The sequence below is a fragment of the Oenanthe melanoleuca genome, chromosome 3, assembly GCF_029582105.1.
Source record: "Oenanthe melanoleuca isolate GR-GAL-2019-014 chromosome 3, OMel1.0, whole genome shotgun sequence".
In the NCBI taxonomy this organism is placed as follows: domain Eukaryota; kingdom Metazoa; phylum Chordata; class Aves; order Passeriformes; family Muscicapidae; genus Oenanthe; species Oenanthe melanoleuca.
Genome location: NC_079336.1, coordinates 45995828 through 46022617, shown reverse-complemented (window position 1 = coordinate 46022617; position 26790 = coordinate 45995828). Strand labels below are relative to the sequence as shown.

The window sequence follows — 26790 nt, the reverse complement described above, 5'->3', positions numbered from 1 at the left end:
GAACCTCATGCCTGGTTTTCAAACTCTTTTCATAATTGCTCAGATATTACATCACTAGGAAAGCAATTCTTAAAACTGAAAAGCTAGAGATGATACAGCAAATTGTGACAAAAGCACAACTTTGATTTTAGCACTGCATTTTAAGTCTAGAGGGGACCTTGAGAAGGTCTGTAAGATTTTTTAAGTTTGTTTTTTAATGTTTTCTCCACAACCTGTCTAAAGATGAAGCCCTTCCACAAACACTATTCTTCTGGATCTTGGATATTAAAGGAAAGAAAATCCAACATGAGATTCAAATGAAAACTCAAGAGCCTGTAGTAGTACAGTCACTTCCAAAGAAGTACTGAAATTTCTGAAGCCTGATGTGATCAAAAGCATGAAGAACTCAAAAAATCCCTTCTATATTTAGTTGGAAGGCACAACAAAGAAATGTCACAAATTTACTTTTCACTTGCTTCTTTGGTGCAGTTTTCACAATTAAGACAAATAAAGATATCTCATCACTGCTACATCAACATTAGGAACTACTAACATTTTGCACAAGATTGTTTTTCTTTTGGCCAGAAAAGCATTTTTGCTTTTTTTTCCTTATGTCTAAAGTTGTGTATTAAAGATAAAACATACATACCACAGACGTCTAAATTCATTCTCTTCTTCCAAGACAATAAATTGTGTTCAAAAACATGTATCCTAACAAGTCTTGTTATAGGCAATTTATGAAGTCTGCTGCCATATCAGCCATGATTTTTCACTTCCAAAATAAAATATAAACTTAAAAACTGATTGAAAATATTACAAATATATAGTTTTAACTATATAACCACAGATGCTACAGTTTCCAGAAGTGTCAGTAAAGTTACAGAGAAAGGTAAGCCTTCAGGAGACAGAAAGTAGCCTTTAAGATAAGAAATTTAACAAATTCTGCTTTAAGAAGTTAAATTTGGCAACATTCCCCTAAAAAAGCTATTGATTTTTCTGTACAAAAAAATCATCAAATCTGAAATTTTTCACAAGGAAATAATTATACATATATATTATATGTATATCTATATCTATATATATATCGATATAAAAATATATATTATAATAATTAATACTTCAAGCTCTTATTAGTCCTCTGAAGAGCACATTTTGTTTCCATAATACGTCCACATAGCTTAATAGTGTAAAATACATAGCCCCATTATGTTTTCTTTTAAACTGCTCTTTACTACCTATAAAACATCCACTAAATTCAACATAGTCCAATGTTAATCACCTTACAGTCACAAAATATTCCAGTAATAAGAATAAAGTATTGAGAATAAAATGGACTCTCAAGTAATATAATGCTCAGCTGGAATACTGATTGCAGAGAGCTCTATCGCAGGTATTATTAGGTAAGAAATTACCACACTGCAAATATCTGTGTTCATTGCTATCTGACACAATGCTTTTCTGATAGTATTTCATTGATTTTCTTTTTCTTTTTCTTTTTTTTTTTTTTTTTTTTTTTTTTTGAGTTATTTTTCACAACAAAATGTCTAAAATAACACAAGACTACTTGGGAACCCCTTTACTTTCCTTTTGCAAAGCTCAATTCTTCACTTCTTTACAAGGAGAAGAGTGGGTTAATACCCTTCATCAAGCTAAGTCAAGACAATCATGCCTATCTGAACGAGCCATCCAAAAAAAATATCATAGGGCAATTATCTAAGGCAATTACCATAGCTAAGACAATGAAAAGCAAAATCCATCAGACACCTGATTATGATCAAAAAAATCCTGTGAAAAAGAGAAGGGACATAGAGACACAAGGGCATACTGACAACAAATCAAAGTGAACTGCAAACATTCAGTGGATTTCAAAAAGTAAAGTGGTCAGTCGTTCTGCTCCACCACTGACAATGGCATAGCTAAGACAGCATTTCAAAGTGGGAACTCTGTGTCGCCCCAACTGATCACTTAATAAGTTTGCTTTTGAAATTTTACCTTGCCTAACTGTTAATGAGCACTGCTTTTCTCTGAAGGGTTAAATCCTCTAAAAGACATGGAGTCAAGTCAAAAGTTAAGCAGTTTTCAGGCCAGATTCTGGGCTATGAAAGACACTGGGGCTTCCTGGTATGTAGATGGTGGGATCCAGGTTTGAGAGCTTCCTCAAGAAGTTATATGAGATGTCAAATTGAGAAAAATAAATCACTTTGTCAGCAGCGATAGAAGATTAGTAGCCTTCTTCGTGTGTCACAGAGGGACTGAAGCAAAAAGAGATGCTCCATGGGAAAATCACTGGTAAGTGATACAGGAAGAAACTATCTCAGGTTCTTCTGACTCCCTGTCCAGTGCTTTAGCTACTGGACCACGTTATTAAATGGAAAGTAAAACTACTATGAAACCTTTCAAAGTGATGCATGACAGAGCATATCACTTTCTTGTATTACAATGTTTAAGCAGTGCATATAATCTGGATTGTAATCTACACCTGTGTCTAGTGAGTGTTGGATCAACTAAGGTAATTCTAATTGTAGTTCAGAATTCAGAACTGAGCTGCATATAAATGTTTTACAATAAATATTGTTAAAACAATTTCAATTAACTGCATGCACACACAATGGTTAGCCTTTATTATCAACTTATTATTTTATATGCCTGAATGTAACTCTGAAGTAAGGTCTGTAAAGGAAAGAAAAATTCTTGCTGAACAGTATCCAAGATGTTTTCCAATTATAATTTATATTACAGTATTATAATGTTTGGTTTGGGTGGAGAAACACTGTTATTAAAAAATGGCCCTCTGCAAACGTTATGAAGTTCAAAACCTCTGTATTGTGTCAATACTACATGAGGAATTCTAATCAAAACTAGAGCACTTAAGAAAACCAACAAATATTAGTCAGCACTTGAATTTCTTTCCCCACTTAATGTCCGATTTTATATATCATTTAAAGATCATAAGGAATAGATTCAAAACACAGTTCAAGGATGTCCACATTACCACATCAGTCACGATAAGAAACAAATGTTCCTTCTGAAATTATTTTAAATAGCAATAAAATTGAAATACTGAGTGAAATAGCACATCAGAAATGTTATTCAAGATATCAAAACAGTGAAATAAAAAAAATAGTTAGGATAAAAATGTTTTATTCCAGGAAAAACATGTGTTTACTATACAACTATTTACAAAATTGAAAAATAAAAGCTGTGGTGAGTAGTCTACATGTACTTCAAACATACTTGCTATGGCAAGCACATGTAATATTTTCAGAGTCTTCAGTGAACCCACTTACCTTTAAAAGCTGATATTTTATAATTATGTTGGATAGCAGCCACCATGTCCTTCCAGAAGTCATATTTTTTCTGACCATCATGCTGTAAGTGTCAAAAGGAACCTAGTCATTATATCAAGTATCAGCTATTACAAGCCATGAATTAACAAAATTATATGGAATAAGACAATCTTAAGACAGTAGGATTCAGGACATCAGGATTCAGTAGTACCCAGATTAACTTTGGATAACTGCAGACAAGTTATGCCCCTCTTAGAAGGTTATGATGGGAGAAGGAAAGGAAAAGGAGAAATGCTTAGTATTTGTGAGGAACTGTAATACATTACAGCAAAAAAAAGTATCAGATAGAACAGCAACTTACAGCATGAGCATCCCATCCACTGACATTTGGGAAAAAGAAGTGCCTACGGCTGCAGATACTGAACTTAATTAGCATATTGACATTATCCACAGCCTGGCATTCATATCACCTTCCACCTTAGGAACCGGCAAATCCCTTTGCTATAATTTAGAGGTGATGCCCTTCTGCCAAGGGCCCTACCCCAAAAATGGTATAAAATACTCATCCAGAAGCCTGGCTGAACAGCACTTAGTGGCATTGTGCTCCAAAGACTGCCAAACCCTAGCTCTGGCAGGACAGGGGAAGGTGATCCACAATTGTGAACAGTCTCTCGCTATTCCTAGAAAGCTTCCCAGGCACGGCAGAGCTCCAGTTGACCTCAGCTTCCCCTTCTGCCTCTCACACAGCAGAGGAAAACCTCAACCAGCTGAGCCCCACAGCACCCTCAAGCACCACAAATTTTGTAGTGATGAATGAAACAGATGCAATTACACTGCTAGCCAGTATTACAGAGCAGAAGATTAGCTACAGAGCCCTTAAGAAGTGCTCAGTTACACAGTAACTTGGCAGCAGTAAAGCAGGTGGTATATTCTTTGAGTTTATGTGTCATGGAAAGTATTTCTGTAATGCTGTTACAGTCCTTCCATATCCACATCAGGATATATTTCAAGGCAACTGTTAGCAGTTTCAAGGCACTGCTGCCCTCTGTGTATTGATACCTGCACTGATACCTGGATAATAAGCCATTTTATGAGCATAAAACATATCGTAGAGAGGGGAACATTCAGAAACTGAAAAGAACTCCAAGCTCAAACTCTTATCGTTGTGAAACAAAAACCTAAAACATGTAGCTTATATATACTGAAGTAAACTGCTATTTCAGGCCAAACCTGCCATGGAGGCTTCCAGAGAACAGCCTGCCTTTACTTTCACAATCAGCAAGTCACACAAACAAGGTCTTTTGTGCATAATTGACAAGCACAGTCTGCTTATCATCCATCAGCTCTACAGGTTAAGAGCAGGAAAGATATGGCACTGTGGCTTTCACTAGTTTTTATTTTTTAATCCATTCCTATAGCAAACAGCTACAGAAATACATAAAGAAAACGTTTCACAGGTCAGCTTCAGCTAGCCAATGATGCTAACCAAGCTTGACTATTCAAAGCTATGTAGAGGAGATACCCTCAGTCTAGTGGCAATGCAAGTAGCCTAAGTTAGCATTCTTCTCAAGACAGAGATTCAACTGTCTTCTCTCCTCACACTCCATGTGGCTGGCTTAGCCTTTCGTTTGGAGTTTTTGCTTGTTTCTCTTAAAAAATAATAAATCAGTGAATTGAACCAGAAGTTCCTCAGAGTGCTCTTTAGAGGACAGGTAGATACTAGTTTAGAACTGGGTATAATTCCTTTGAAACATTTGAACTCAGAGGAGACTAAAAAAACTTTATTTATTGCAAATCTTCAGCCATTGCATACAAGCTGTAAAGGAAAACTGACTGATTCCAAAAAGCAGAGAGAATACTGTATGCATGGCCATCCAGTCCATCATTATTTTGGTGTGATTACAAAATGTGATTTTATTTGCTGAACCATCAAGACAAAGCAATGTTTTGTTTAGCTCATCAGTGTGCAGATTAAAAACATTAAGAAGCTCCCATGCTTTGAAAACACGTAAGAGTTCTGGTTCTGGAAACAGCAAAAACAGATACATTTTTAACAGTGCAGGGTAGTCTAGCATCCAGCTCATGTCTAAACCCATTTTGAATCCAAACATAGTAGTTCTCACATCTGCTTCCAGTAGAAAGCTTTCCTGAAGCTAGAATGTTGTCTGGAAATGGTAAGAAAATAGCACTTTGAAAGCAGGCACACAGAACAGGACACAAAAGGCTCTACTTTCTTTTAGGAATGTGGAAGAAGGAAATGTGATGGTTTCTATCCTCAGGATGCAGCATTTTGCAGGCATGAGCTCTGGGCTGGAGAGGCTGACCACCTCCTGCCTTGCATCTTTCTCAAGTGGCTGATGCTAACCTTTCAGGGAATTACTGCAGCCCTCCTGTTGAAACAGGGCTGACATCCAGTAAAATACTTGAGAACTGCTAGGAGATAAAGAGGGTGCATGACCCACTTCTCATGGCTCACTGGAGAAATGGCACATGTTTAATTCCCTCTGGCTGAAGATAGCACTGACCCCGGGTCAGTGCTCCAGCCTGTGGACTAGTAACTGGATGTGAAAGCTTATTACACACATGCTATGATGTGCTTTCTCTCTTGGTAAGTAGGTGATTTGTGCTGAGTCTAAATTAAATATAAAGTAAACACAACACAGGTGTCACAACTGCAACAGGTTTCTAAGCTGTGAACAGCTTAGGGGAAGGAGATTAATCAGGCAGAAAATTAAGAGTCTTACTGAGCACCTGTCCTCCATGCTTCCCTGATAAGCTAGTTTTAGCAAACTCTTCATGCAGCACTTGGACTTAGGCAGCAATCTACTCAGCATGCTATTTTGGAGTGAAGGCTAAAGCACCAAGTCATCTAACATGCAAAGAGACCCCAGATACTCATCTCACATGTCGGACTTTCACTCCACAGACAAGGTTAAGTCTTGACAATTTTCAGGCCAGAAGCACTTTGGTACCTCTGCCCAGAAAACTACCCCAGTACTTTTTAGACACCAACACAGGTACTCTATGAGAAGATCCCTCTCCTACCTCCAGCTGCATGCAAGTTAAACATTCAAACCTTCTTCTACACAACAAAACAATTATCATCAAATTTCAAAGGTAGCATTTAGGACACTATATCTATCTAAAAAGCACTGAAAAATATTCAAGCAACTGTATTTTCCACCTTAAGAATTTATTTTACTGTTTAGCAGAGGAAAAAAAAAAAAAAAGATACTATGCCAGAGGTATATTTATATCTGGGTACACAGATCAATATATTTAGGACAAAAACAAGCTTTAAAAAGGATGAAATTAAGCTTTATTCACTCTTTAACAGCTTGCAAATTAACAAATTGTGTAATTCAGAAAACTTACATTATATTTATTTCAAGTACAATCAAGCACAGTTAAAGGAGACTTTAAGAACTCCACTGTGCATACCACAGGGTAAACTTGAGGAAACAGCACGTTTCCATTAGTATCCTAGTTATTTGTGCCCTCTGGTGGAAGTACTTCTATTTTGAACATGCTATGTAGCTCACAATTATCTTCAGAGATGACTTCACTACAGTAAGTGCAATATGGAAGAGTCCAAATGAGAAGAAGACTTTGATGCTGTTCAATACTCAATTTGTATGCATTTAATAATGCATACAAGAGATATGGTGGTGGAAGAAAACGATAATGCAATACATAATTTTCAAACAATCCAGTTCTTACCTGATCTAAGCTGTCCACCACCCTTGCACACAAGAGAGCTCCTGGCAGATCAAAATAATTATCATACAAATAGTATTTGGCTGGAAAAAAAATTAAAAATATACTTTAAACATCCCTGTATTGAATACTTTAATCATAAATAAAAATTACATAATAATGATAATAATAATAATGATGATGATGATAATGATAATAATAATAAAAATAAAAGCTCCTCCTTGGATTTTACTGGTAATAAGCATTATCTGTTTCCCAACTTTTGTTAACAAAGGCAAACTTCTGATTGTCATAAATGGCAACTAAAAGTTGTTTACCTACATGGAAGCGGTGAGATTTTAGTAAGACATTTTAAGATTCTAAAAGCTCAAGTAAAAGAAAAAGGGGAGAACCATGAGGTTTAATTCAGGACAATATCTTTTAACTCTTCCAAAATTTCTATTTCTCTATTGTGAAAACAAAAGAAAAGTGTTTAAGAAGTCCAGAGACATTTGGACAGGTCTGACACAGTCATGTCCTTTGAACAAACATGCTGTGGACAGTGCTTCAGCCCTTTTATTACATTATTACATCAGACCCCAAAAGAGAACTGAATCAGGAGGGTGCAAATGTCACCCCAGACTACGATCACACTCAACAACTCTCTTCAAGGAGTGAAATTACTTAACCAGTGATTATTTTTCATTATCTTGTCTGTGCTTTCTCTTAGGTATATTCAAGAACAACAACAGAGACCAAGTGCACGTTTCAGTGAAAAACAAAAGCACATTTCCTATATGACCAAAGGAAACCTCTCTTCCTCTGTTTTGCAAAACATTACCTGCAGCTCACAATAAGCACTGCATTTTCAGTCAGCAAAATCTCAAGGAAAGTATCTCCATTACATAACAAAATGCACCTTAAGTGAGCACTTCCTGTGTGCTACTCCCAACAGCCAAGATCAAAGTAAAACAGAAACACAGGGCAAGAAAGCAAACCTAGCCACAGCTCCTTCAGGGTGACTCCCATCTTAAACACAGAAACTGCAAATGCAAGGGGAGAAGCTTTGTTTCTAGACCTGCTTTGTTCTTTGCACCTGCACCTAGACCTCCAGGAACAGGACTGGCGGCAATAAATCAACAATTAAGAAAAATTTCAGATTTGTCCTAAATGAGATAGGCTGTCAGTCAGCAGGTATTGAGCAATTGTATTGTGCATCATTTGCCCCTCTTGGGTTCTGAGGCTCTGTCTCCTTACCATTACAATAATGATTATTAGCATAATTAGTATATTTATTATTATAACATTTCATTTCAATTATAAATTGTTCTCAACCCATGAGATTTACCATTCTTTCTGATTCTCTTCACCACTGGGCCTGGGCAGGGTGGCAGTGAATGAGCAGCTGTACGGTCCTCAGTTGCTGGCTGGGGTTAAATTATGATACTGCTAGTATAAGTCTACTTCATCAAGAGACACTGTGCCCACCACTACAACCAAAACATGCCTATAATGTCAACTCATTTGTCTTACCATAAAATAAATACCATTAAATAAATTTAAGGTGAATTTCAGTATACTAGAAGTTAAAAACACATAAAAACCAAGCCTCCCCAATACATTTACCTGTTCCAGTAATTTCCAGTTCAAGTATTTTTACATATCTGTGTTAAGAACTCATACTGTGAGGCACTGGAAGGACCAGAGCAATTTCAAAGAAGAGGAGATGCTAAAGCATAGCTACCTGTGCGTGAAACCATTCCACTGACTGTATTAAAATGCTTCCACTCCTTCCTTCCATAGATCTCCAGGATCTCTTCGAATGTCATGCTCTTTGTACCATGGCTTGCCCTACTCGATGCATTAAGTTGTTTATAAACAAAAAACAAAAGAGAAAAGAGTTGAAAACATCCAGATTACTACTTGTGCAAAGTAACACACTGCAACTGCATTACAGTGCATGCAAGCTGATCAAAACTGACTCTCTTTATAGCTTAGAAGTTTCCCAGGACCTACTAAGCTTTTCTCACATACATTCCAGTTCACGATAAAGGCCTTACTACACAAAGGTTTGGTTGGCTGGGGGCACAGCTACTGTGCCTCACCTGCTAACACAATCACTCTGTATTGCTCGAATGTTTTCAATTGTGTGAGGACACTCGCTACCCTTGAGCTATCAATATACACTGCACAATAAAGCACAGTGCAGAAAGCCTATACATCACTCTGAAGCCTACAGAATGCAGGGCAGAACCATGGAAAAGTGCTAGTTTGAGCCCTGAAAGCAGCTTTTTAATACATAAGTACACACAAGCCTTTTTAGGCATAAAAATTAACTACTTGGACCATCAAATTGGGTCCCATTTTGAAGCAAATGCAGGCAATGCCAGGAGAGATAATCCTGTACCATTCTTCCCTTTAATGAGGTATACCCTGTAATCTTGAATTCTGCATTTAGTACTCCAAAATTCATGCTATTTAATGAATTTTGGGATACACAGCAATGAATCAAAAGTATTTCCTTCTTTTTTTAATGAGATCTGATCTTCCTTAGCATCTTCAAGCTCCTTTTCCCACATGCTATTAAAAAAAAAAAAAAAAAAAAAAAAAAAGTGGAGTCTGTCTTGCATTCTGAATTACATACAGATTTTCATTTTGGAACAAAATTAGGGAAAAATGGGACTAGGACTGATATAGTTCAGATAAATTTACTTTTCAGACTTTTGATTCAAAATAGCAGTCTTCTATACTAAAAAAAAAAAAAAAAAAGAAAAGAAAAACAAAAGGAAGGAAACAAAGAAGAACTAAGGATTTACTGAAAGTGATGACTGAAAGCCAAACAACTTTTAAGCAGAAACCCCTCAGAATTCCAAAACTGCACGTATCTGTGTTTAATTTATCTCAGGATGTTTAAATTATATGTTGTAAACTTGCAGAATTTAGAATGTCTATGGCACAAAGATAACAGCCATTCCAGTCATTAGTATTAGTCATTAGTACTGCCTCCCAAGCCAGGTTACTCTCAATCCAAAAAAAACCTTACCCAGGATTTTAGCAGAACTGGACAAAGAATACATCAGTAGCCACTAAAAATACAAATTCACTTTCAAGATCAATGTGTCCTCAGAGTCTCATATCTCATTAAAAATCAGATACTATTTACTACTAGCTAACATCAAAATATTACCAAAATATTCCATACATAACATAAAGAGAAACTGAGCACCACATTACCAAAGAGTAATTTAAACTTTTACATCTAATAAAGGAATGCATGCTGAAATAAGTATTTTAAATTTTTATAAAATTGAGAGATGGTATTTAGGAAGGGGATAGTTAGGGGATGTTAGTGTATTTAACAATACAACTTACATTTGACAATATAGAGTTATTGTCAATATTACCTTAAAACTGTTCCATCTTCTGCAAGTTTCAGGAAGTTTCCTTCTTCAATGTCCAACACCAAGCCTTTGCAACTAAGAGTAAATTAATTTTAAGGAAGAAACAAAATATTAAGGCTTTCAGAGGACTGTCTTCTTATCTACCAGTGATACACAGTTACAGCAACTATGGTGCTTCTGTAGCTATGATGCTACAGAAAACCAAACAAGTCATAACCCTTCAAATACTTCCATGTCTGAACAATGTTTTCTGTAAGAAAGTGCATATTATTACAATGAGGACTGGATTTTCCTTACATAGCAAAATCCTACTAAATAAACCCAGTTCCATGTCCAGTAAATTTAGAGACTATTATATAGATTGGTTGGAGGTTTAAGGTCCAAACATAAAAAACTAAGAAATGTAATATTTAAGTAATTTCTATTACAGAGGTGGTTTTTTTTTTTGGTTTTTTTTTTTGTTTGGTTTGGGGTTTTTTTTGGTTTTTTTTGTTTTTTTTTGGTTTTTTTTTTTTGTGGCAACTTATCTAGCTATTGCTCAATTGATTACACCGGTTATTACAGAAAAGAGGGGCAGACCATGACTCTAAATGAGGCAACTCAACAAGCTAACAACACATGAAGCAGAAGCATTGCCATGCTAGCCAGCACTAACAAGGGGAAGAAGACTTGACAACAATGGAGACACTTGGCAAGAGTTTCTAACTCTCCCTAACAGATCTTTATCTTCCAGATAATAGAATCTACATTTGCTTAGGTTCTTTGAAAAATTAATTCAGAGTTCAGTGGTTAGAATACAAATGAATAAATGAGACAGGAAGTAATGACACCTTCATCCTCTGTGAGACACCCAAAGGGAAGAATATATGCCATGAAGGCAGCAAGCAGATGCCAACCTTTCCTGAATGACTCCTGGGCAAGAAGCAATGACACAATTGTTACCAGCACTGTGGACTTCCAGGTCCATGGTAAGGAACCTCCTGATTCAATAAGAGACCAAACCCAAAATATCTAGAGCTGAACAAAGGATTTCTTGCATCATAGGCCTCAAATTATGCTTGTTACATGGAAGTTGAAATCAATGTCATTGGAAATTTTCCAGTCAAATATTGAATTGTAAAAACCATTACACAAGAATGCACATATTATTTTTAAAAAATTAATATGTTTCTCCTAAAAATATCTCATGATTAACTGGTCTTCAAGTCCCCACCCCCATGGTCTAGATAATAAACTTATAAAGTTAAAAGCTCAAGATTCAAGTTCAAGTTCCTGCTCAGAAACCAATGAGTTCAGAGCAGGAACTTGGGTTTGCATCTTTTTGGGTTTGTGTCTTTTGCATTTATCTGATTTGCCACCCAAATGCTACCTCCTGGCATGTTCCCTTTCTGCAGTTTCTCAGAAGGCTGCTGGGATTAATCTGCCTTACACAAACAAAAAAAACATCTGTTGAGATAAAAATCTGGTGGTTACTGTTGAATAGAATGTAGAAGACAAAGAAAATACATAAAATAAGAGAGAGACTCTAAAAGGCTTGTGTTCAGACAGCTGGAAGCACAGACAAAGCAAGCCTGGATGCTCAGTTCTCTCTTTGAAATACCATGTTAGAAGTGTCTCATAACAAATACTTCTTAGAACAGCTATTTAAAACTGTAATTTTGGATTTAGCCATTGGGCTTGACAATTATAACACCAACTGCCTAATAAATGATGCTGTTTTCTGAGCTTTGTAAAAGTTACAGCATGAAGGAATGACATTATTTTCAATGTACTCACCAGAAGTCTAAGCTGTCTGGAGCTAGAGTCAGCAAGTCTTCGTCATATCCCTTCTCCGTTACCAGATACTGGGCAAAACTATCATATATTAGCTACAAATGAAAAAATACATGCAAGTGAAATCAAAATCACTAATTCCTTGAAAAGTGGCAAGATGCAAGTGCTAGTGCCTCTTAAGCAAAATCAAACCAGGTAGCTAGGGGCCTTGTCCCACTGCCCCCCCGGGAAATACTGCCTGAGGTTATTTCTGTCATGTCTGGAAAACACACAAGAGTTCTGGTGCAATGTGCCCACCATAACCCAGATTACAACATTCTATTTTACAGTCCCTGTGCTTCAAGACTGTTAGGAAATCAAGATGGTAAGTACTTCAAGACAAGTCACTATTTCCCCCTCTCCAGTCCTCTTTGCTTTTTTTTTTTTTTTTTTTTTTTTTTTTTAATTTAAAATGTCATGGTTACCAAAAATCAACAAGCAGCTTCCAAACCAATAAACATTTATCCTTAGGGGTATTTTATAAGTATTTGAGGGAATTTATTTTGAAGAAAATATGAAACTACTGAATAAAGTTCAAATGGCCTAGCATGACACTCAGCAATTTATTAATGTATTGTGCTGGTAAAGTTTTACAAGAAGCTCTATGGAGATGCTGCCATGTCCTTAAAGACCATCCAAAAATAGTGATTGCTCCCTTTTTCTCATGGTTCTTTCATTAAAGCTGTTCCCTGGCCTTTTTTCGTTAATTACAACAGATGCTCTTGGAATCAGTATGATTAACATCTGAGAAAGACAAATATGAAAGCCAGTGCTGAAGAACTAACTACATCCTCAGCTGGGCCTGTCAATCTTTTAAAGTGTTTCTTATTTCCAAGAGATAAGGAGGCGTGCAATGGGCATGTGTCAGTCTGTCTCTGTCTCCTGTAAAAAGATGAAGAGTGTAGCAAGTTTAGTAAAAGTTTTGGGAATTTTTTCTCCATTTGGTTCATTGGTTGGTTAGCATTTTTAAAAAACTGCTTATAGTTATCAATTTTCTAATGTTTGCCTTCATCAGACAGAATCTGTATCAGCAAGAACATGCTTGTGTGTGGTAAGAATATGGAAGGTAAGCCTAGTGTTACACAGTTTCCATTTAGAAATTTAAGGGCTCATACATTTTATTGTTACTGTTGAATCCTCTTCTGTAAGCAAGATGCCTCTCCACTTAATCTCACACACAACTAAGGGAAGCAATTCACTTTTTCAGCACAGGATGCATTGCCTATTAATAAATGGGACAGCTCATAAACATTTGTTTCTATACTAAATTCTGAAATTATCTTGCAATTAGCGTGGGAGTCCTGTGCAATGCAAAATGTACTGTAAGTGAATAGAGGCAAAGAAAGGGGGAGAGTGAGACACCGTGAGCATCCGTGACACAAGACAGCTCCAGAACAGTGTCAAGAGAGAAGGACGAGTCAATGTAAGATTACCAGGGAGTTTTAAAACGAAAGTGACAAGGGCGGGAAGGCACAGCACAGGGCTAAGTCAGAGGTGCCTCTAAACTCGGCGTTTTATTATAAGCACCAGAAAGTTCGCAAAGGTCTTCTGTCCAAAGTGCTGCGGGCTCCTCGCTCTGCAGCATCTCTGGATTTAGCGGGCGGGCTCTACCTTTTCCTCAGCGCCGCTACGGCCAGGAAAGAACCATTTTCAAGGAAGGAGAGAGACATGGCTGTCCCCCCCGCTCGGGCAGAGAGGCCTGCTGAGGAAGCGCCCGGCGAGAGATGCACCCGCGTTTCTCCTCTCTTCCGTGGATGTCGGAGCCAGCCGGCCCCCGGCTCCTGCCCCCGGCGGAGGGTCCCGGCCCCCGTGCCTGCGGCGGGGCATGCGGAGCGGGGCCCATCCGCGGCTCCCCTCGGCCCGCACTCACCCGTGCGCTCTGCGGGAGGTGGTACCGGCAGAGCGTGTGGTCCAGGTCGAAGCCCACCACGTCGCACTCGGCCAGGGAAAAGTGCTGCGGCATCGCCGAGCCGCCGCCGCCGCAGGCGGGCGGAGGAGGAGGAGGAGAAAGAGGCGGGAGGAGGAAGGAGCGCGGGCGGCGCTTCCTGCGGAGCCGTGCCGGGCAGAGCGGAGCGGGGCCCGCGGGGATCCCCGGCCCGCCCCGGCCCGCCCAGCCCGGCGGGGCCGCCCTCACCTGCGGCACAGCCCCGCGGAGAGCCCGGCCGGGAGGGCGGACACGGCAGGGTGATGGCCGGAGGCGTGCCGGAGCGCTCGGGTTCGAAAAGCGCGCTTCCCGCCGCGGCTCCGGGCGAGCGGGCGTGGGAACGGGGCTTCCCGCTCGTCCGGCAGAGCCAGCGGGAGGACCTGGTGGGCAGGCAGCAGCGGGGGGACAGGAGTCAGCCTTGGTTAGTGACAGGGCAGCCGGGACAGACCGCAAGGGTAATTACAATTAGCGCGTGTAAGTAGAAAAACACTGCTTAGTACACCCTCTGCACGTTTGCCATGACACCGAGCTCGGTGTTACAGTCGACTCGCTGGAAGGAAGGGATGCCATCCAGTGGGACCTTGGCAGGCTTGAGAGGTGGCACTGTGCAAATCTCGTGGAGTTCCACAAAGCCAAGAGCAAGGTCCTGCACCTGGGTCAGGACAATCCCAAGCACAAGTACAGGCTGGTCAGGAAATGAGCAGAGAGCAGCTCTGAGGAGAAGGACCTGGGGGGTATTGATGGAGGAGAAACTCAACATGACCCAGCAATGTTCACGTCCAGACCAGAAAGGCAACTGTGTCCTGGGATGCAATAAAAGAAATGTGGGCAGCAGGGCGAGGGAGGGGATTCTGCCCATCTAGTCTGCTCCTGATGTCCCCAGCTCTGGGGCCCCCAAGGTGAGAAAGTGGTGCAATCTGCTGGAGCTACTCCTGAGGAGGGTCATGAAGATAATGAGAGGGCTGGAGCATCTCTCTCACAAAATTCCATAGGTAATTCCATTGCTACCTCTTAATTTATTGACAGTTTTGGTAATAAAAAAAAAAAAAAAAGTAAAAAATTAAAAACAGTACAGTCTGTGTCCAGAGCACATAAATAAATGAGCTTTTGATAAGTATCTGCTGAATAAATAATGCTGTAGTACAATTAGAAAGAAAGTGCTGTCTGAAGGAAAGTGCTGTATTTGGACAAAAGCAAACAGATGAGAGTTGCATTGATGTAGTCTTGTTCTCAGTGGTTGAACTTGATTATAGCTAAGGACTCAAGATGCTAAACCAACTGGGCTTGACGGCCTTGTTTGAAGTACCTCCTTATTCTTCAATTTTTTTCTCTCAGTAGACCAATAACACCATCAAACTTTTTGATTTGCAAAACATAAAAAATTCTAGTTCAGTATATTGTAAATAAATATATTTTCTTTTAAAATTCCTGTATGGCTATAAATAGAATAGTATAAAAGATATTTGAATTGAGAGCAGTTGTTAAAAAATACTTAATACAAGTAATCTTTTCCAGTGTTGCCTACCTGTGCACAACTGTAAGTGCTGTGCTTTGTAGGTGGGTAAGCTGGAGTTCATAACCATAACAGTGTGCAGCAGAAATTTTGATTATATTAAATTATGATTTGATTTTTGGAGGATGACTCAATTACACTTTAGTGTTACAGACAAAAACCCTCCTGAAATACACTCAAGTAGTAAACAGATACAATTTTCTTATATATATTAAGAGATACAATGTACTTATATATTAAAGTTCAGTTTACTATGTTCAGGTAGACACAGAGGAGAGGAATTTAATAGCATGACCTCTCACACACATTTAAAAATTCCACAGAGAACTTCAGTATCAGTTTAGGAAATAGACAGGAAAATATATAGAAACTAGGCATAAAATTCAAAAATGCTAGTAGTAAGACAGGATGAGCATTTAAGGTGTCAGATCGAGATAGGAATGGATTACATAATTTTATCAAAGCCCATTGTACAGCAGCTTCTTTCAAAAGTTCTCTGAATCTCCCACAGACATTAATATACTTTGTAATGCTACTGTGTATGTATATATATATATATGAATACCATATATTGTGTACTCACACCATAATTTGCAAATGCATACACACCATAATTTATGTATGAATAATGATACATACATGTGTATCTGTTTTAGACATATGTTCAAGAAATACAGATATGCCTAAATACATAGAAATTAACATGTGTGAAACTTGAGCATACAAAAAAGGTACATCCAGGACCCCAAACTCATAATAGTTATCCAGATGGGGCAGCAGCCTGGGAACTCAGAACACAAGACAATTTACCATGCTAAAGTTGCTCACTTCAGAAAACACAGAACAAAAGCTGAAGCTGATGGCCACAATTTTGATTGACTTCAGAAGGTCCAAAAGGTCACCCACAGTTAGTGTTTCATGTTATTCTCATATAAAGTTTGTCTGCCTTGCAGATTATATCAGTACAGCTATCCTATTCCAGTTACTTTTTTGTTTTTTTCCTGAAGAGGATTCAGGTAGCTTCCAAAATAATGTATAGGTTATGGCATTTAAAAGGTATAACTTTTCTTGCTATGACAGTAAAGCATTTTATACAAAAAACTCACTGGAAAAGCAACTTAACACACTGAAGTATTGAAACATCTGAATATATATTGAAAATTGTGTATTCATTGATAGAATCATAGGATGGTTTGGGTTAGAAGATCATGTAGTCCAACACTCTGGTCATTGTGTTCACTGTCAACTAAATGTAATCTTGAACATCAGATTTTGTGAATGCTGCACAATTATATTGATAGCAATGACAAGCTATCATAGAATTTACAACACAAAAGTACTAATCATACTTATCTTAAACCATTTTGTGTAGAGAACAATATTCACCTGTGGAGGGATTCAAAAAATTAAATTTCAGGTATATGGAGCTGAAGATTAAATCAGAAGTTTGACAACAAGAAATGGAGGAAATACCGATGAAGAGAATTGGTTTTCAGTTTTGGGGAAAGAGAAGATAAATAAGAGAATTACACTTTATATTCAGTATTAGCAGCAGTAGCCTGGTAATAGGAAAGCCTTGGCAGTTTACTTTCAGCACATATACACCACATTCTATTTCTTCTCCTTTTGTCTTAAAAGGGTTTTGTCTCTCAGTTTCTTCCTTTCAGATGAATTCTTTAAATATGCTGACATCACATTTTAGGGCCTTTTTCAGAAAGGAGCTGCCTTTAATGAAAATCCTCTGCAAAAACTGAAGTACCTTAATGTGTTAACAGCACCCTTTCAGCTCTATCCTTCAGGTTTGATGGCACCATGAGACTCAGAGATGTCCATATAACTGAAGTTGAACTGGACCATCGGGTTGTACCTGAACTTATTTTAGGTTTCCTCATGGTTAATCTATGCTTCATAATAATTTCTTTTATGTTGTAAATAGGTGGTAATTGGCTAATTGGGAAAAATCACAAATCCTGTCTAGTAGGGGAAATTTCTAACTAATAACTGTAGGATATAGAATTGCTTGTGGTGTGGCACACCTGAAGACCAACCTTCCTCAGGCTGGGGCTGCAAGGCTGCTGGAGGAACATTCCCTCTCCAGCCCTCAACCCCTGGTGCAGATACCCACGGGACCAGCAGGAGAGGGAGGTGGCTTCTGCACACTCTCATCACCCTAATGTTTAGCAACCTGCAGGAAACGTGTGAAGTGGGAGATCTGATATATCAAGGCCTTTTAGAAATATGGAATAGGAGCATTTTAGTTTCCATCATGCCTCACCATGCCTGCTTTCCATGCAGAACAGGCTCCTAGCTCCAGGTAGCTTTAGAGCTACGAGTGTGCACAAACATGCCCTGGAGAGCAAAAGGGACATAACTGGGTGTGCACAGAGGCATGAGAACCGTGTCAGAATCCCAGCTGTCACACAGAAATTGCAGGCCTCTGAGCAAGACAGGTAGTGCAGCTCCTCTCTTTCTTTGTCCTTAAGGGGGCAGCAGTACAATACATTGGAGCATCCCTCCGAGTTAGCTGAGAACCGTCTGCACCTCAGTCTATTTCACTTTCCTTAAAATTCTTGTGCATTGTCCTAAGACAAAGTCCTATGACTTTGTCCCAACTATGCAGCTGTAGCAGCTTGTCTCTTTTGGCTAGGGCTATAATACTTTTTAGCTAAAAAAAAAGAAAGGTAGGCACCCTCATATTTTTGCAGAAGAGTATACAACCATGATATGTGAAAATAAAAATTTGAACAAATATGGATCATTTTAATTTCAGAGAAGGAACCCCTTCTTATGTAGAAGTAATGTCAGAACATTCTGGATTTTCCCCTGTTTTTAAAAAACAAATGAAAATACGTTTGCAGTAACATTAGTTGAAACCAAAAAGTGCTGGGTTTTGGCTTTTTAAAAATATATTTTATTTTAGCACGCTGTTAAGAAGTGAGCTTCAGGTTTGCACTTGGTTTAGCTTTTAACCCATGAAGTTGTTCAGTGCACAGATATAAGAGCACTCACAGCCCTATGATGCTTCAATGGGATTCTTTGTACATTTAAACAGGATTGTTGGATTTGGTTCCTTGATTTTAAGGAGGAAGCATTTGTTTGGGAGCCATCACAGGAATAAGCTCAGGATATGCAGAAGTACAGCTATGAATTCTTACAGAATGATACTTTGGGAGACATAGGTCTAACACTAATTTATTTTAAGGATAACCTTTGTCTCTGCAAGACAGTAAAATCTGTCAATATGTATTTTCTTTGCAAAACAGTCTCTAGCAGTCACTATTTCTTTACTAGACTTTTAAAAGTTGAACAAAATACTCTATAATCTTCACAGCATCCCTCTGTGGCACACAGGATGCTTTGTTGCTAGGTAGAGAAGCTTGGTGAATATATTTAAGTATTGATCAGGATTTAAGATTCTATTAAATTCCAGTGATTTCTGAAGTTTTACTGTTTATTGGGATGTTTAGGAACCTTTTTATGTGCTACAAAATATGGATACATCAACTTTCTAGTGGAATTATACACATAAAATTTATAGTGTCCTGCTGGGATTAGAACGTCTGATTACATCTGGCACCTCAGTACTATATTCATTACATTCTATCTAAACAGCATAGAAATGAAAATCAGGATACTAAAGAGACAAGATTTCCAAAACTAAACCAAATAGTTCATCAAAAGGTTAAACAGACAGTAATCCACTAGGTGCTCAGAGTCTCTGAAAAGCCTTCTTACTGTCCTTATCATCCCTCTCAGATCTTGTAATCTACCTCAGGCTGTTCCCACACAACATGAAAGAAGGAAATGAAAATCAATTTTTTTTTGTCAGAATGATTAATAACCAAGACTGATTGCTGGAGCCTTAGTGAGTATATATTTAAAAACTCTGCATAGTGGTTTAAAGGTACTTTGAAAGATTTTTCTTTTTGAATTAGATGAATGTTGCATTTAGTCAAAAGAAATTGCACTAGAAATACAAACTTCTGGGGAAGCTATGCTTCCAAAAGACACCTTTTTGTATTTAATAGTGGGAGAACAGTGCAGTTTCTATGATCTATGGGACATTGCCTTATTTTTCCTATATTTGAGGTTTTTTCTTGTTCTTTTGGGCCTACTGTTATTTTATGTTTACAGTGTGAAGCATAAAATCCAGAGGACTACTCAGTTTTCAGTCCCCATTTCCCATTCATTTGTGGTGTGTTCATGGACAGATAATATAAATTGCTTATGGCTTCAATTTCTTCATGAGTAAGCCAGGAACATGTCTAATTCAGACATTCTTAAGATTCCTGAGTTGTCCAAGTAGGTTACAGCATTTCAAGCATTGCATTTCAAGCCTGACATTTGCTGGTTATTGCATAAAAAAAATCTAATGTATTCCAATACACAGTCTGCACAAGAGAACAGAGCTATTGAACAGCCAATGGGAAATGGCACAACTATAACACTGCAGACTTGCAGATAACAGCACTAGGAAAGACCTAACAACAGCCATCTTCTGCCCTGGGGTACGATCAATCTGACTACAAACATCCTTAAAAGTCAATTGTCTACTTCTTTAAAAGTACCTCTTTGAAAGAGCCCCTGAGGCAATTTCTTCCAGTGTGTAATAGTCCTTATATGCAGTACACAGAGTTTTCTCCCTCCCTTAATTTCAAAACAAAGTCTCTGGTGCTCTAACGCTTCTTTTTTTCCTTTGTTGTGTCCTATGATCTGTCCTAGCAGATGTGAGCATCATTATGCACCAGATTTCCATCTATTTGAAAGCTGCTACCATGTTTTCCCACAGACTCTTTTTGTTTAAGTTCCTTCCTTGAAGGCCGAGGGGTTTCGAGCCTGCTTATCTTTGCTTCTCAATCTGGATGATATTCATTCATCACTCCATTATCAAATTGGTCATTATCAAATTTTCCAGAATACAGGATCGAAAACTGGGCACGTTGCTGTAGTTTTGGTCTTACTATGACTGAGTACAGAAAAAATTTAACCCACTGTAACATAACACAGAAATTTGTGCTTTCAAACTAACATACCAGTTACTTAATTAATTACAATTCTTACCATGTTAAAATTTTCAAGATCAAATTTTATCCTGTCACTATGATGAGTAGAGAGATCAATTTTTTCCTTCTCTAACTATAAACGCTCTTTTTAAATTTGATCTTCTATTCAATACATGTTTCTTCTGTATGTGTTCATTGCTGATTATAATGAGAGCGATATTTCCTGGGCTGCAATAACAAAAAGCTATTATTAACGCTTATAAATCTAAAATATAAGAGCTTATTTTCAATATAAATTGCATTTGGTATTTACTGTTCTGCTTCTGCCTCTAGAGGGTGTCTAGTAGTGGTCTGATGGAAGGATAAAAAGAAAGTATGCTGCATTTTGATAAGAAGGAGGTTATGTAGAGGAATGTATACTGAGCATCAAGAAGAGCCCATCATGTTGATATAACTGTTTAAATATCTGTATTCTGTTTCTGTGTATGTTTTTATGAAAAACATATGTCTGCATTTAGCTACCTTCATGTTCTTGACAGGGGGAGAGGCAATTCTGATAAGGTGTAAAGCTGTGGAAGTCAATACAAAAGAATATGGATATAGGGGGAAAAAATTCAGAGAAAGGAGGTGAATTATTTAGTCTACAACAACAGAATTCTGTGTCAGAAGTGTCCTTACTGAAAGTGAGTATTTCTGTATTGAGAGAGTGGTCAAACACTGGAATGGTCTTCCTAGAGAGGTAGTTGGCACCCCAAGCCTGTCAGTGTTTGAGAAGTGTTTGGGCAATGTCCTTTAAAACATGCTTTAACTTCTGGCCAGTCCTGAAGTGGACAGGCAGATGATCATTACAGGTCACTGAACTGTTTTGTTCTGCTCTGTTCTATTCTATTCTAAAATTAGCAACTAGTTTTTCTACTGGCTTTGCATGTCATATTTCAGTAATCTAAATTAACTAATAAGACATGTTCCTTTATATGACATATCAACATATTCTGATAGTAAATTTCAGCTGTCTGTGAGAGGCTACCTTTTTGAGGCACAATGAAAGTCAGGTGAGACTGCTGGTTTTATTTTTGGAAAAAACCCCAAGCACTTTCACCCTCAGGTGAAACAATGAGTGCAGTACTTTGATGAACAGCTCCTTTACATCCATCTCTCTTTGGACTTCTCTACTTCTTTTGATGCAATTCCAACTTAAGATAAAAATGGTAAATCATGTTCACAAGTCATCTATATCTTAGCGTGCAGACTTTGATAGAGTTATGTGGAAATGATCTTGACCCATCATAAAATCTTCATAAATATATACACATTCTAAATTTAAAAACTATTCATAACAGGGTCAGGTTTGGAACTCATTTTATTAAAAGAATGGCAAATTCATGTTTGCTGATAATTCTTTGTCATCCACTTGCCATATTTTTTCCTACACAGAGATAAATATGATTAGAAGTATTTTTCATGCCTTAGAGAGCTACAGCTCTTTGGTTTTATTCAGAGAGGCTGCTTCATAGAAAGCAAATTAAGTTACAATTTTTAACACTGTGAGCTGTATATAATTTAGAATAACGTACAGTGAAATGAAAAATAATGGTTGAGGTCTGGTCCCATTGCAGATAATGGCAAAACTCACATTAAATTTGAGCAAAGAGGGATCTGTTTGTTTGAACAAATAGAGGAATTCTCTATTATGTCAATCCTTGACAGAACCTTATTCCTCTCTGTTAATTTGTTGTCAGATGTAGTGTGTTTCAGGCCCAAATTCGGATAATAAATAACCAACTCTCATCATCAAAGCACTTGAAAGTATGCTTTTAATGTTTTCTAGGGTAGAGATGGATTACTGGATCAGCCTTATGGAAATAAATAGCTAGAGTTTTCTCATTGCAAATGCAAAAAGATTTCAAGTTGGAAAATGCAGAATCAAATATAACTCTATAACAATCTTCATGGATTTATGGTTCAAGATAATAGACAAAACCAAGAAAGTGAGTAAGTGTTAGGAGTAAACAATTTTGTCAAGGGCAAAATTACACACATAATTTATTTTCACTGAAAAAAAGGCAATTTGCAAATTAGAAAAACAAAATGGAAGTGCTGATTAAAAGGAATAAAGAAAAGCTACAAAGTTGTAGTAATGTGTCCTATTTTAATGTGCAAATGGAAAGAAATATAGCTGAAAAGATGGCTGTAGTAAAAAAATCACTGTGCTTTATTTCAGTTTGTTACCTTTAAAAAAAACACAACTTTAAAATGGTCAGTAATTTTAATTATTTCCCAAGAACAGATTCAAAGCAATATGTTTTTGGTTTTCTGCTAACTTCTTTAAAGATCACATTATTTGAATATTTTAATTTGCTGAATGGTTTGACTTGCTTTATCATAATGCATTATGAAGTTTTTCTAAGCAAGGTAAAAATGTAAAATATTTAAACCAGCATACATTAAATGCAGCATTATAGCTTCTGGCTTGAAAAATATTATATAGTATTGAAAGTGGTGCTACAGGCATCATGGATTATTTAATTACAATTCTTAATTTCTCATTTCCTTACATGGAGTTTTTTCCTTTTACAGAATTCAACACAATTATGAACGAAAATGTTTGTTTCTGTTGTGGTCTCATTAAGAAAAAACACTCTCTTTTTCAATTTCCAATTTCAACTGACTCATATTTCATAACAAAACTGTTGATGGGTACTGCCTTGGAATATTCTTTTTCCCCCAGCAGAGCACTGTTCAGACTGCAATTCTTCTCTGCATGACCTAGGGGAATGGTTTCAAACACTATGTATTATCAGTACTGAAGACTGAGTCTCAGTCGTGTTCACTCCTTGTCTCTGAGATACGAACCAGCATATTTATGTGTTGAAGGAGGGTTCATTTTACTGAAACTCCCAAATTTTTATGTATTTATGCCAATAGTTCCATACAGAGCACATACAAACCAATCATTGTAGAAAATATCTGTAATACAAACTCATATAAAATAATTTGTGAAGGTGTGGAGCACAAATAGAACTTATATCAAAGCAAGGCTTTTGAGATATTGTGGTTTCAAATCTTATCTGTACTTATTTTATACAGCTTAGTCTGATACCTTAATTCATGCAAGCAGGACCTGATTCTAAGATCAATTAATGTCAGTGTTGCAGATTAGTTTTGTACTAAGTTACTACTGTTAACACATTATTCTTCTGTCCATTCAGTCAACTAAGAGAAATATGTTTCACCACCATGTTTAAACATGATTGTTTTGTGGAATAACGTCTAAGGGATATTGACTCTAAGTTAATTAGAATTTGATTTAATGGATTCAGAGGACTTCAAATGAATCCTTTATAGAGGCATAAGGCACAAGGTGTAAGGCTCCTTGCAAGAATCTCACTTATACTAGACTTTATAGGCAATATATAGAATATAAAAAGTAACTTCAGATATCTATCATCCTCAAACCTATAGCATCATTGTGCACTCATTTCTTTATGGAACAAGGAAACAACAAGGAAATATACGTTAAAAGCAGTGGGAAATTACCTAGCTTGAAGGGGGAAAGTACTGCTTGATTGAATAGATTTGCTCTCTTTTCTAAAGTCTTAGTTTATATAGTACTGTCAGACACAGCTTTTAAATTTCAATCTTTGTTTCAAGGTGTTGCATATTTTAAGAAATTACTTGCAATATTCGTGTTTGGTGTTTTTTATTATAATATAGGACCAGAATACTAAATCTCAGTATTCATAGTGTAAATGTGCCTTTCTGGTTATAATAAATTCATCTTTTTGCTAGCTAGTGATGGCTGCAAGAATGAGGTGAGACCCTTGTATCCTTCTTAAAGCACTTTTGCCAATGAAATTAATCAATATCTCTGTTTAAGTCTTTTACAGTCACTCCAGTAGCTTATTTTTTGAACAATTTCTGCTTTGATATTCAGACTCCAAAACAAATTAAGTATGGATACAGAAGGCCAAAGAGCAGTGCAGAACTGTTTGGCCTCCTTTTGCAAATAAAGGGAAATATAATGGAATTCAAGACAAAATAAATAAGTTAAGCCAAGGAATAGGTAATGCAAAGATTAGTCTATTAAATTATATGTAATATGAATGCAGAGGACTTGGACAACAGTTTATATTGAAAAGCTCCTGAGTATACATGATTATCCTCATTTGTTCCAAACTGTGAATATGAAAATCAGGATTATGGGATTTATCAGATTTTATTTTTTTCTGTAAAATCAGCGAGAACATTTTTATTGCATGCTAATTTTCTTTTCATGCCTGTGATAAAATTATATAGTCTCTAAACCATTAAGAGTACTTCTTTATTTTCATAAATGCAGTGAATTCTCAATAAAGTCACCAGGATGGGAATAAAGACCCCTTGCATAAGCTGCTGCAGTGTGGCCACCACAGCTCACTTACTGTCCTGTCCCACCTGGGATAGGAAATCTGCTCAGAAGTTCCCAGTAGTTCTCTTTTGAAGAAATCTTTTAAGTCTGATTAATTAATTTAGTGGCTATTTGTTAAAGTCTGCTTGGTTAATACATAGAAGTGGTCCTGAAGATCAGGATGAAAAAAATCTGATTTAGAGTTATTGACCACTTCCAGAAAAGGTCTTTCTGTTCTAAAGCCAAGCAGGGACACAAATTGAGGGAGAAGATGAATTTAGTGCCTGGAGCTCTTTGAGATAAGGTAGTCATATACACAACTATTTGAAGGCTTAAGCCCTGTTGTAGCTACAGTTATAAATACTTATCTGATGGTCTCATGTGATTTCAAATGTGTTTGTATTTTGGTTCCTGAATGTAAAGGTGGGACTTGATCCTGAAAACAGTTGTGCATTATACAGCTTGATTATGATGCAAATGGCTTTGTTGTCATGATGAAACTATTCTGGACAGTAAATGAGTTTGCAAAACTTTACCAAATTAGTGTCCAGAATCAAAAACCATTACAAGAAAAGTCTATCAAATATGCAAATTGAACATTGCCAGGTTACTTAGTAGTAGTTTCTAATATCCTCTACTTTCAGTAAATGTAGACAATTCTGTAAACAAGACTATGATGTAGTTTCTTTGCTAATGATGGCTTTTGTTTCCTTTGGATAGTGTTATTCACACCAAGGAAAAGAAAATATCTCTTGGATATCTGTGTTCTTACTATTATGTGGTTAAAAATTGCTGTTGAAAAATCATTTCCAGTGGTGCTCCAGAAACTAAATAAGATTATGATAATCTGCAATATCAGCATACCTTTTTTATCAGACCCTAAAGATGATGAGGTTTAGTGATGGCTTGATGTGTATGGTGCTTCCTTCTTTATTTAATTTCTTCTGCAACATTGCAGAACCGTGTGCAAGCAGTTCCCCATTCCTCTTCAGTGGAGATGCACCTGATATTAACATTATCACTTTCACTGGAGATATCTTTTAGTCATACCACTATCCCTAGTTCATCAGTAGCCTTCTGCTTCTGCCACTGGTCTCCTCGTTCAATGAATGAGAGACACAATGAAAGCAAGTGATTTTGGTTTCTGTTATTTAGTTGTTTTCTTTGTAGTAAAGTAAAATCACGGAGGTCAGCGACTCCAAATGGAACTGAGAGATGTGTAACAGATTTGGAAAAACAGCACCAAATTCCTCAGGGAAAAAAAAAAAAAAAAGAAAAGTATGTGACTCAGGTTTTTTATTCACCAGGAAGTTATAGGTCTCTGTGTGAGTTTTGGTTTATATCTCAATAAATATACTCTGATCTGTGAGTTTGTCTCTTACTGAAATATCACCACTGTGTGCAGACAGGCTGTCACTGTATCTTCTGAGCTTCCTGCTTCTGCTCCAACCATTCCATATGCCCCAGGCAGTGGAGATTTCCAGGAGTTACAAACCTTGGATTGCACCACTGTGATATGGCAGCCAACCCTTCAGCCTGCTTTGCCACAGCAGTATCCAGACACCCATGCTTGGTCTGTATGCTAGGCTAGAGATATTTTAGAAATGGTCAATGCAGTGTCATTGCTTACATGCTGACTGGAAATGGCTTTTATTTTTGTATAGGGTTGATTTAATTAGCCAGCCACCTAGAGAAATGCTTTTTGGCTAGTGCCTTGGTTTCCTTAAAATTCAGAGTAAGGAATGCCTTAAAATGTAATGCTTTATGTAAGCCATAGATATTTGGTTT

The 26790-nt window shown here is 37.3% G+C and overlaps 1 protein-coding gene across 1 annotated transcript in view; it reads right to left on the bottom strand.

Annotated features, from left to right (window-relative positions):
- The window catches only part of NT5DC1 (5'-nucleotidase domain containing 1), a 121609-nt gene extending 107322 nt beyond the window's left edge, over positions 1–14287 (bottom strand). The window contains exons 1-6 of the mRNA XM_056487421.1: positions 14046–14287; positions 12140–12231; positions 10367–10438; positions 8707–8813; positions 6987–7066; positions 3267–3348 (exon numbers count right to left, since the gene is read on the bottom strand). Coding sequence (XP_056343396.1) covers positions 3267–3348; positions 6987–7066; positions 8707–8813; positions 10367–10438; positions 12140–12231; positions 14046–14138 — 526 coding nt within the window. The 5' untranslated portion in view covers positions 14139–14287. The remainder of the gene's footprint in view (positions 1–3266; positions 3349–6986; positions 7067–8706; positions 8814–10366; positions 10439–12139; positions 12232–14045) is intronic.
- Between the last annotated feature and the right edge of the window lie 12503 nt (positions 14288–26790).